The sequence below is a fragment of the Lissotriton vulgaris genome, chromosome 3_1, assembly GCF_964263255.1.
Source record: "Lissotriton vulgaris chromosome 3_1, aLisVul1.2, whole genome shotgun sequence".
NCBI classification, from domain to species: domain Eukaryota; kingdom Metazoa; phylum Chordata; class Amphibia; order Caudata; family Salamandridae; genus Lissotriton; species Lissotriton vulgaris.
In genome coordinates, this window is record NC_141689.1 from 1,381,909,599 (window position 1) to 1,381,921,955 (window position 12,357).

Genomic DNA, 12,357 nt, shown 5'->3' on the forward strand with positions numbered 1-12,357 from the left:
TGTACCAGTTCGCAATTGCGAACTTACTTGTCGGCTCGCAACGGTCGCGACTATGTTGTTTCTACGTCTGGTTCATCATCACAGGTTCACAGCACCCTCTGTTTCACCACTGCCACCCTGTTTCACCCATGCCACCCTCTGGTACATCAATGCCACCCTCTGGTTCATCACTGTAGATTATGGGGGGGGGAAAGCAAGCACACCTGCCCTGCTTCAACTGACATGAATTAATTTGGGGTTGATTTATTAATGTGTCACTGTTTTAAAATTCCAGTCTGGCACCTGCTTCATTATCTGTAATTTGCTTTCTGTTGCAGTGCAATTTGTTTTCCAGGACCTTTGTGGCCTACTTGTAGCCATTCTATGAGCCTGCTGTGAGGGTCAGAGCAGGGTCATAGAATTGTTGCAACTAGCAACTGAACTCTGGAGGGGCCCCAGTCAGGGAGCACTACAGGGAATGGTTACTAATGATGAGTTTGAACTTTTGCACCTGCTGAGTGCTTTCAGTTTTGCAAAACTCGTTTTTCTGCAGAACAGCAACTGTAATGCCCCAAACAAACATAGGCAACTGAACTCTGGAGGGGCCCCTCAGGAAGTACTACAGGGAATGGTTACTAATTATGAGTGAACTTTTGCACCTGCTGAGTGCTTTCAGTTTTGCAAAACTCGTTTTTCTGCAGAACAGCAACTGTAATGCTCCAAACAAACTTACTTGTGAAAGTTGATTTCTAATCCAAAAGTGATCCAAAGAAAGTCAAAAGGCCTCAAATCCAAAAAAGTGCAGGCAAATGTCAACCTGAGGAGTTATTCTGATAAAAATCATCATTTTCAGAAGGTCTATGCTGCTTGCTAGTGGATTTCTTGTGCAGAATTGCAAATTTTGTAATTTCGCGAGTGCGAGATTGTTGCTGCCCGCCGCACCTACATGTTCGCAATTGCAAACTCTCGCGATGCGTCGCCAAACTCCCGCGGGATCCCGCAGCAAGATCCAAAATGGCGCTGCACTCGCAAAATTTCGAGAAAAACAACTCGGCAAACGCTGAATGACGGTAAGTGAACGCCGCACGCCGCAATATTGTATCACCAAGAAAAAAAATCCGCTGCGTGCGAATTTGCGGATTTTGGGTAAATTCGCGAGAGTTCGCGGATTGCGAATTTACCAAAAATCCGCAAAAACCGCGAGCAGAATGGACTTTCCGCCCATGCTTAATGGCTACTTCCACTAGTTCCGAAAAGCCACAACGAATTCTTGAAAAACTCGGCTTCAGCAGTCAGGGACATCCCCTTTCTTGAATATTGATTTTTTCCTAGAAATCATGGCGTTTTCAAAGAACTACCATTCCTTGGGGTTCTTTGGTGATGTTATTATGTCCGACTATATGTCAAACCAGGCACCTTCAAGGTATAAATATGCCCACACTTGCCCTAGCAAAGCACACGGTGGTTTGGAGCAGTTCGACTATCTACTTGCCCGACGCAGCTCGCTACAGCAAGTGCCGAAAGAAGCCGACCGTCCAGCTGACGCACTGAGAGAGACGCTGTTTTTTCTCTCGCCGAGAGATCCAGCTCCAGTGTTTCCAAGCTCCCCTTGTGGGGTGTTGGGAAATCGAGTCCCGAGACAGAGATACCAGACCTCCTTCATTCTAAACCAAGGTACGGAGCTGATTAGACCCTAAGAGAAATCTTGGATAGATTCTTGGCAAAAAAACTAAACTTATGCTGCACCTCACTTACTTCTTCCCTCGTACTAGACTTAGGTTAGGTACATCGGGGTAGGCGTATTTTAGAAGCACCAGTTGAGTACTTTTAGTCTTTGTTATTTATGTATGTATTTTATGGCTTAGAAACCATACCATGCTTTTACAGTATTATTTCATAATACTCTTCTTTCTGTACGCATTATACTTTACAGCCAGTATTACGATTGTAGCAGTTAATTTTGCCTGCATGAGAAAGAAGACTGTTCAATAAATACTCTATTTATCTGCACCTCTGATGAAACAAAGCATGCATGATTGACTAAGTAAAATATCTATCTATTGTTTACACGACACTGAAGATACGTTTTATCTTGGGGCAACAAATTTGTTATTTTTATGCGGTTGTCAGAAACGAATCCCTTCTTGTTTATTTGAGAAAGTTTCTATTGACCTCTGAGCTAGCTGGCACTCACAATTAAGTTTAATATATTTGATAGAGACCTAGTATACCTAAGTCCTACGTCAATTCTATAGGATATTTTATTCCAATACGCAGAGCCTATTGGGAATTTAGGAACTACACTACACTAGTACTTGTGGATTATTCCACCAAATATCTCGAGGCTTTTCCCTTAAGGGCGCCCACCACTCAGAACATGGCAAGATAAACTCATTAAGCTTTTCTCTTGAGTTCGGTTCCCACAAGAGATTCTAATGGATCAGGGTACCTCTTTTGTTTCCCGACTCATGAAGGAAGTGTGTAAAACCTTAGGCCTTAACCACATTAAAACGTCAGTCTATCACCTGCAAACTGACGACCTTGTAGAGAGGTATAACAGTACACTGAAGTTGACCCTAAAGAAAATGCTACAAAGTGAAGGAAATGAATGGGATCAGCTCCTTCCCCTCGCATTGTACGTCGTCCATAGCTAGGTCCAGAGTAGCCTCAGTTGTTCCTCCTTTGAGATGCTATACGGAAGACAAGGACTCTTCTGGAGATGACAAGAGAGGCCTGGGTAAAGGAAGAAGCCGACGAGGCTATAGGTTTCCTTGAATATACCCAGAGCCTAAAGTCCTGAATTGGGAAACTAAGGGACCTGGCTTATTCAAATCTGGAGAAAAAGAAATAAAAGTAAAAGTAATTCTACGACAAGGGAAAGAAGTGGAGATAGTTGGCTGTCAATGACTGGGTTCTGGTCTTGCTACCCTCTTCCTCCAGTAAATTGAAGGCGGAATGGCTAGGACCCTATAAGGTAGTGGGTACGAGTGTGGGTACCAGACGGACGTTGTTCAAACCAACACTAGGACACCACATTTTGTTGGTAAGCTTGTTTTTCAGCACTTTATCAGCTAGAATTTAATTTGCGCCTCATCTTTCTGGTTTAAGGGTCACTTGACTGTTCACTTCAAAACCTATTACTAACCTGGCAATTTGACGCAGTATGTTATGTTTGCACATCAATATTGTCTGATTGATATGTTACAAGCCATTATTTGTCCATGCAACTGTTGTTCTGTAAGTGACATTAAGAGAATCGACTGAACCACTTTGTTTAACCACGTAACTTTGATATGATGTTGTTTCATATTTTTCCAGTTTCCCTGAAGAAGAGATCTGTTGATCTCGAAATGCATTGGGATTCTCAACAAAATACTGCAAATCACAAGTTTTTGTAACGACATTTAGTCATATTTTATGTTATCAATGTTATTTTATGTTTTGAGCATGAACAAGCAATAGTAATATGAAAATAAATATCGAGACAAAGATCTCAAAGAGAAAGAATTGTGCTGTTAAAAATTATTAACACATTCTAAGATTGTAAGACAAGAGCTAAAAAAAAGTGAGCAAACCTTTTGGTTAGCACCAGCTGTGCAGGTAAGGTTAAGTGATCAAGATGACACTTGTATAATACTCTTAATGCTCAAAATTTAGCCAACTCTAGCTTCTAGCCTACAATTTTACACAGCCCCTACTTTAAAGTATTACTGTTGTCTCTTGTCAACTAGTAATCTTCAAGTGTTGTGTAAAATAACCTACGGAGATGGTCACAGCACTGGGATAATTAAGAGGTAGATTCCTTTCGAGGAGACATTCCCACAGATTCAATACATTTCTGACATTTTGCAGATGTATAATGTATTGTTTACAGAGGGCTACATATAGTAATATTGCTCATATATCCGTAAATAACACTGCTTGTTTTTTAAATCTCATACTAGTAACAAGACCACCATACCTGCCAAAGTACGGAAGAATTTACACTGAGGAGCTGAGTACAAGGCCTTTCCATTCCTTCTCGTCAACATTATGTGACAAAAGCTAAGCAGTACGGGGTTCGTGTGGTAATGGTCCACAAATAACATACCAATCCACGTCTTGTATCCTGTAACATAAAGAGAAAATAAAGTATTATACCTCAAAGTTATGGGAGATGGAGACTAGGCAAGCTCTTGCTTCTCTATGTCTTTCTGTTGAATGATGTACCTTATAGGCAGGGCCCCTGGAAGTATGCAGCAGGGGAGGGCCAAATTGTATGGCAGGGTTGAGTTAATTATGCAGCAAGAGAAGGCAAATTAGGGAGCTTTGCAAAGGGCCTTCCATCTCCCTTCAACATGTGTCCCTTCATTTTTAGTACCGTTTGAACCTTTTGAGCTGGAAACTATTTTTGGGGGTACAAATCTGCAGGTTATGCTGCAGGTGATGAATCATGTAGCACATGCAGCAAATCTATACCTATGCAAAAATCGTCTCAGCCACGCAATCGCTTAATTCGAGTGGCCCTGTTTAAAAGCCAATGTTTTACGATTGTATGCGGACAATTCTCTGATGAAGGAGACATGTACGTTTTAACCTTCATCCAAAAGCCGTAAGGACCCCCTCAATGCCAATGAGGCATCATATCTGTGTACCAGCCAGCCTGTGGAGTACTAAAAGTGGAATTCAGAACTAAAACGCTAAACCCCAATTGACAATATCCCTCGACAAAGGTGCATGTATCATGTTGACACTTCACAAAACAAATAAACACAGAAATGATTAAATTGAGCCACTGATGTCCTCTGTGTGTTGATTGAAAGGTGTTTGGCTAATTAAATACTTTCACAAATAAACTAGAGATTACAGACACTAGTGTTTGAAGTAGCCTCTTGCCTTCCCTATATGTGTGAATAACTGATTATAAATAATATTGTGATAACACCCAGCCACCAAGGACTATTACTGCTGGAAGAACCCCCTCTTCAGACCCGCAGTAGGGACCTACCATAGGCACACAGACTTTATCAAACGGGGAAATCGCCCAGTTCTTTTTAAATCTGTCACTGTTGCCATGTTAGATATGAATGCGCAAGTATGGATAGCATTAGCTCAGAAGTAGCCAGATACCTTCCGGAATCAGATTACATTTTAGGGCCTTATGCAGTCTCTGGATTTCAAACCCCTAAAATTCAAAACTAAATTCCCCAACCCCACTTCCTTGAAATTTAGAATGGGATCCTGGAGTTCCCTGAAAAGGTCAGGACTTACTGGGAAAATCAAAAGTATCACTCCAAAATTCCCTATGTGATTCCACATTTCCAAATGGAGCTTCACCCAAAGATGTGGGTTGATTTAAGTAGCCTGAGCCGCAGGTTAAAGGCCCTGGGACCACGGTTCTGGCAGACCTTGCAATTCCTAAATGGGTCGGTAACTCTACTACTAGCGCCACCTGATGATGAGGCCTTCAGAAGGAGTAGTCCTGCCAAAAAGTGCTCCATTGCTCAGGAGCTCAAACTTACCAAGGTCGACACCTTCATACCCCTTCTGCAGAATAGTCCTGTCAATTCGAGCGATGAGCCAGGTGCCCAGGAAAAAGCTACAAAACAGCCTGAACAGGCACGCGCTCAGGCCCAGGATGACGTTGTAGAAGAAGAAGAAATAATTGAAGTTGTTAAATGCCTTCCTGTAAAAGAAAACATGAGACAGACCAGTCAGAAGTCCCAGGTAGCACAAACTCCGTTCCGTTAAAAGAGCCTCAGTTGATTTTCATCTTGTCATTAACAGATTTGCCTTTTGTCATGGATTAACCATTATTTCCTGGCGCACTGATTGACCTGGGTTGCCAGTTATTAAGGTCCTCCTCTCAAAGGACAGGAGACACCATTTGCACCTTTTAATTTAGTCCAGTTCTGGGGGTGGCTAGTTTTATTTCAAGGATTGCTATTAGGATTGTATAGCGCACGTGTATGGTCTTCCACAAAAATAGGATTTTTTGTTTTTATTATTTCAGGAATGTTTTTTTTAGTTTAATTTTAAGTGATTTTAATGTACAAGATATACTAAAAAACATTATTTAGACTAGATACCCACAACCAGTTCCGGATTGCCAAATAGGCAAAGTAGTCACCGGACTATGGGCCCCCTTCTATTAGGGGCTCGTAACAACGTATCACAATAATATTGATTTGATCTTGAAAGAGCTTTCTTAAATATTGTTTCCAAAAGATTGAAAATAATGAATTGACTCGAAGAAACAAAACTTTACATTAAAGATACGGTATTAATGGAATATAGTGGTTTATTAAAATTGTTGGTTGGTAAAATGAAAAACATATTAGAAAATAATTTGTAAGAGGTGTCTAGGGGCCTCCACAGGGTTTAATCTGGCACTGCCCACAATCATGGTTATTGCTTAACTCCCAGGTCTGAGTGTCCTCTTGTCTTTAGAGTCCCTGAAGTGCTTCAACTTCAGCTACATCAAATTCCGAGCCGTCTTCTACTTGGTATATTTGACACTTATATATTTGTCACTCGAATATTCATGGTGTTTGATCAGAATACTAGTTTTCAAATAAGAAGAAATCAAACTTGGTGGTATTGTGAAATGGGTAGTCTCACTTGAATATGTTATTATCGTATCTAAAATACAAAGGTGTATCATGCAAAAGTTTCATTAAGGCAAGAGCTTTATACAAGCACATACCGTCAACAGAACTGTTTGTAATAAGAACAAGCACTGGTAAAGTCAATAGGTCTGGCATTGGCTGCGGGCCTTTTGGCTTTTTCGGTGTTCTTTATAATTGTTTGTAAACTTTTATTACAAAACCACTAAAAATAACTAAGGAGATTGCATTGTTTCAATAAAAAGCACTTAGACCCACCAGACCCTGGCAGTGAAACTGACTACTTTCCGTGTGGGTGACAACACTGTGCTTGTATAGAATCAGCCACTCACACAGAAAGGAAACGATAGCTGAAGTGGGCTGCACCTCTGCCTCATGCAGTATGTTGTGGTTGGCAGAAGTTAAATGTGAATGACACTACTGCAGACCAATGAATGAAGTGGGCTGGCTGAAAGCCTTTCTAAGAATACTTTTTGCAAAACCGAAAGGCCTTGGCTAACGTCAGACCTAAAAAAAAGTAACACCACTTATGTGTTCTAAAATATTACAGGTGATTTCTGATACCATTGACATCTTGGATTATGGACACAGAAGTGCAATTGGGGCTGTGAGATGCCTGGCGGTAACTAGACATAATATCAAATCCAAAATATAGAATAGCCATAATTTTGAAGTCAAAATATAGAATGGACAAAATATCGAATGGACACAATATAGTGGTGAAAAATATCGAATTGAAGGTAAGTAATATAATATCGATTTTCAAAATATAGAAAATCAAAATATCCAAGTATATAATATAGGTATTAAAATATATCGAACTTTTTATACTATCACATTTTTTAAACTGTTTTGTATGTAAGTATATGTGTGAAAAGTGTATATTATTTTTGTAATTTATTTTAAGTAATGAATTTTAAGTTATTTAATTTTTTTGTAATTTTTTTCTGTAGCGTGTTGTGGGTTTATAGGGGAATAGGGTGGGAAGTAATTTATTTGTAATTCATTAAATACTTTTATTTATTTATTGGTATTCATTTTGAATTAATTCTTAATTGTTAATTAATTTTTATTAATTGATTCATTGATAATTCTGTTAATTGTATTAATTTATTTTCCGTAGCGGGTTGTGGGTTTATAGGGAAATAGGGTGGGAAGTAATTTAATTGTAAGTAAGCAAATAATTTTTATTTATTTATTGGTATTTATTTTTTATTTGTTGTTACTTAATTTGTAATTGGTAATTAATTATTATTAATTGGTAATTCATTTATATTAATTCATTAATTGATAATTACAATAATTGTATTTATTTATTTTCTGTAGCGGATTGTGGGTTTATAGGGGAATAGGGTGGGAAGTAATTTAATTGTAATAATTACATATTAACAATACTTTTTGTGTATTAATAATTAATTTACTGTTAATTAATTATTAATTGGTAATAATGTTATTACTAATTAGTTTTTGTTATTGGAAATTATTAGTTGTTAATTAATTATGAATAGGTAATTACGTTTAATAGCTAATATTTATTTGTATTTCTAAGTGATTAATTATGACATAATATTAAATTGGTAATTCATTTTAATAATTTTTTTATTGGTATTGATATTTAATTTATTTCTATTAATATATAAAATCTTTACTTTCCCAACTGTTAAACTCACTACAGTGGGAATAGTAATTTTTACCCCTAGGCTGTCCAACGCTTTTCCTACTGTTGCACTCTCTGGAGTGGGAATAGTAATTTTTACCCCTACACTATCCAACGCTTTCCCTACTGTTGCACTCTCTGGAGTGAGAATAGTAATTTTTACCCCTACGCTATCCAACGCTTTTTCTACTATTGCACTCTCTGGAGTGGGAATAGTAATTTTTACCCCTATGCTATCCAACGCTTTCCCTGCTGTTGCACTCTCTGGAGTGGGAATAGTAATTTTTACCCTCCCGCTATCCAACGCTTTCCCTACTGTTGCACTCTCTGGAGTGGGAATAGTAATTTTTACCCCTATGCTATCCAACGCTTTCCCTGCTGTTGCACTCTCTGGAGTGGGAATAGTAATTTTTACCCTCCCGCTATCCAACGCTTTCACTACTGTTGCACTCTCTGGAGTGGGAATTGTAATTTTTACCCCATGCTATCCAACGCTTTCCCTGCTGTTGCACTCTCTGGAGTGGGAATAGTAATTTTTACCCTCCCGCTATCTAATGCTTTCTCTACTGTTGCACTCTCTGGAGTGGGAATAGTAATTTTTACCCTCCCGCTATCCAACGCTTTCCCTACTGTTGCACTCTCTGGAGTGGGAATTGTAATTTTTACCCTCCCGCTATCCACCGCTTTCCCTACTGTTGTACTCACTGGAGTGGGAATAGTAATTTTTACCCTCCCGCTATCCAACGCTTCCTCTACTGTTGCACTCACTGGAGTGGGAATAGTACATTTTAGCCTCCTGCTATCCTAAGGTAAAAATATTGTATATTTTTTATTAATATTACGTTAATATATATATATATATATATATATATATATATATATATATATATATATATATATATATATATATATATATATATATATATATATATATGAAAAAATTAAATTGTATGTTTTTTTATAACTTAAACTAATTATTTAATAATTTTAAGGTTATTTAAGTATTTTTAAGTATGTTTTAGTTAATTATATTTATTATTTCATTAATTTTAAATTACTTTTAAGACATTAAAAAAATCGATATTTTGACTATCTATATTTTTTACAACAATATTTTTGATTCAATATTTTTGTACTTACCTGTTTGTAGATAGGAATTCGATATTTTTGCATTCTATATTTTGTCAGCGATATTTTGGTAAGTCTATATTTTTGTAATCGATATTATGTCAGAGATCCATGCCTGGCACCTGGTGCTCTTGTTTGCAGGCTCTGTGTTACTCCAGAATAGGGAGAAGATGAGGAAGTGTGAGTCGCACTGCCTCAGGATCTATTACCCGCTGCTCTGAATTCCTGCTCACCATTAGAGGTGAACGAGCCACTGAAAGATCGAACCTAGCTCAAAGCAGATGCCAGGTTCTGTTTCAGTCTGAGGTCCTCTTGGAACCTCAAGTCAAAAAAAGCTGAGCCTGCATGCAGCTTCTATCTCTCACAAAAAACTCCTTCTTTGGAGAGCAGAGGATTCGCTGACCAGATGGCTTGTGAGTAAAGATCCAAGGAGTGTTGTAAAAGTGCAGAAAGAGGGATATTACACTAACGATTTTTCAAAAAGTTCCTTGCCAAATATTTTTACACAGCACTCTTCAGTATCTTGGGTTTCGGCCAGTCTGAATTGCCATCCTTGCCGCTAGGAGGTACTGAAAAATGCAACTCAGCTTTGCTTTTTACTTGTGTTTATGAGGACATGTAACTCTGTTCAATGACAGGGACCTATGGTATTGCTCATAGGAGTAATTGCTTTATCTATTGTGTTCTCCTAAAATCAGTCCCTTTGTTAAGTGATATAAATATATAAAATAAGTACCCTACTCCTCCTTAACTAAATTTGTAATTTTCCCAGCAAGGCTTCTTGTGCCAACCTAATTTAACATTATGGTGTATTTATTTAACAGAGGGTACTGATTCAGCTCCTCAAATCAGAAATGTAACACAGGTCCCCACGGTGCAGGGGGCCCCCAAGCAGCAGGGGGGCCCCCTCAGCACAGTACTCAGGCCTGAGAGGTCCACAATAAATCCAGAGCAGGGGCCCCACCGTGTACCTTGCAGGGGGGCTCCTCAACTTTCGTTACGCCACTGGCTCAAAGAATTTAATAAAAAGTATAAACATTTGATGTAAAATGAGAAGGCAAAACAGATACCCTTCGAGTGACAGAATTGCATAATGTGAATCAGGAAGTCGGATGCCCCTGCCATGCACAGTGTTGTTATCAATGATTTAATTTCAAGTTTTGTACTGATATTATCAATTATGTCATACAGCATGTCATGAGTGATGTTATATGTGAGGAGAATAGAAGTGCATGACTAGGGCACGAGCTATAATTACATTAAGACACAAGTTCTAGTTACTTGAGATAACTATAACTGTTAAATTACAGAGATTTTATTGGACAAAACAGTATGTTTTAACTGACATTTTCACTTAACTATAATGTCCCTTTAACCTTTGATTTTTTCAGTGAATTTCTAAGGACTTTTTAAAATGTAAAGTAAGATATTATTTTAATTCATAATTATAATGTCACATTAACCTTGGCCTTTTCAGTGAATTTAAATTTTTCTTAAATGTAAAGTAAGATGACCATCGCCAAGTGCAGTGTGGGGGTTGGGAACCCAACCAACCGAATGTCTACATTTGCAGCCAGGCCCTGCAACCACCCCCATGTTCTCCCTCTCCTCTGTTGTGCCCAGCCTTAGGCTGAGATCTACATAAGGTTGGATGGACATGGCTGATTATATGATGTAACAAAATAAAACGTGTAATCTTAAGTAAGGCAGGCCTACTGACTTTGGCAAAGAATCAGAATGCCAAAATATAAAAAGCAGGCTTATTGGCTTTATCAAAGGGTCAGCATAGCAACATATAATAAAGAAGGCCTCTTGTTGTGGTCAAATAGTCACCAATACCCTTAATCAAAGGCATATTTTATAAATTCACACTTAACAATATTTAATAAACGTGATTGTCATAAAATATTTTTACTTAGCCTAATTAAATAGAATAATAACATGTCTAACATTTTTGAGCCCACAAAGTGCAATCATAGAGCAAACCACGGGGGGCCCGGGACACCAGTGGAAACATATACAGCTCCAGCTCGGAGGACTTTTAAAATCATTTGGTAAGCTCTCCTTTGGTCATGTATTAAATGAACCAGGAGATTTACTGTATTTTTTAAATGTTGCTGCAGGGCTACTGAACTCCATGCAGCCCTTCGGAACCTTAAAAAAATACTTGGTGATGCCCCTGCCCCTTTTAGGGGCACCACCAGGATGCACAAAATTGTTGTGTGTTTCCTTTAGGGTCCACTTAGTTTTCTCGGATTTTAGTTTGCATGCACGTTTAGACTTCTTTGGCTTGCGCACGTTACACCTAGTAGGTTTAATTTTGTGCTTCAACATTATTTTAGCAAAATGCTACTCATGTTTTTGTTATCAGTTCAGACTCTGTCTGAACATCTTGTACACGGTCAAACAACGCTGTGCCTGTTCTTTTTGTGATCAGTTAGCAAATGTAGATTAACATATAGACACAACATACATTCACATCTGCTCTTTTCGAAAAGACACCTTCGTAACATATACACAGAGACATACCATTTTGAAAACAGAGAGAAGACATTCTAGCACAGGAAAGGTCCCGAGACTAGAGAGAGCTACTCCAGCTGAGATGTAGAAAAACTATTTATGCATGACAGGTATGGGAGTCACCACTAGTCCCAGAGATCTATAATATAACACTGTATTTCCATAGTGAGAGTAGGCTGATGCAAATATATAATTCACCATGGTAGGGTTTCTTGGCTACTTATTGTTTATAGTTTACTTGTAATGGTCCTCTCTCTGTTGGGATGCATATGATTTCTAATTACAACGCAGATGTTTTATAGTAGAGCACAATAGTTTCAATAAATATTATAAACTGTTCTGCTGTCTTTATTTTGTATATTATGGACATGCATGTATGAGAAAACAAAAGGTTGATAATCTGTTTCTACAGTTCCCTGAGGGAACTCGAGTATTGTTTTCTGGGGTGCCAACTTTCTTGTCACTCTG

The 12,357-nt window shown here is 38.3% G+C and overlaps 1 protein-coding gene across 3 annotated transcripts in view; it reads right to left on the reverse strand.

Moving 5' to 3' along the window:
• The window catches only part of LOC147727940 (stimulated by retinoic acid gene 6 protein-like), a 665,438-nt gene that overhangs the window by 47,617 nt on the left and 605,464 nt on the right, over window positions 1-12,357 (reverse strand). For all 3 annotated transcript variants that reach the window (XM_086961854.1, XM_086961855.1, XM_086961856.1), the window contains 2 exons: window positions 5,481-5,644; window positions 3,941-4,087 (listed from right to left, as the gene is read on the reverse strand). In XM_086961854.1, coding sequence (XP_086817980.1) covers window positions 3,941-4,087; window positions 5,481-5,644 — 311 coding nt within the window. The remainder of the gene's footprint in view (window positions 1-3,940; window positions 4,088-5,480; window positions 5,645-12,357) is intronic.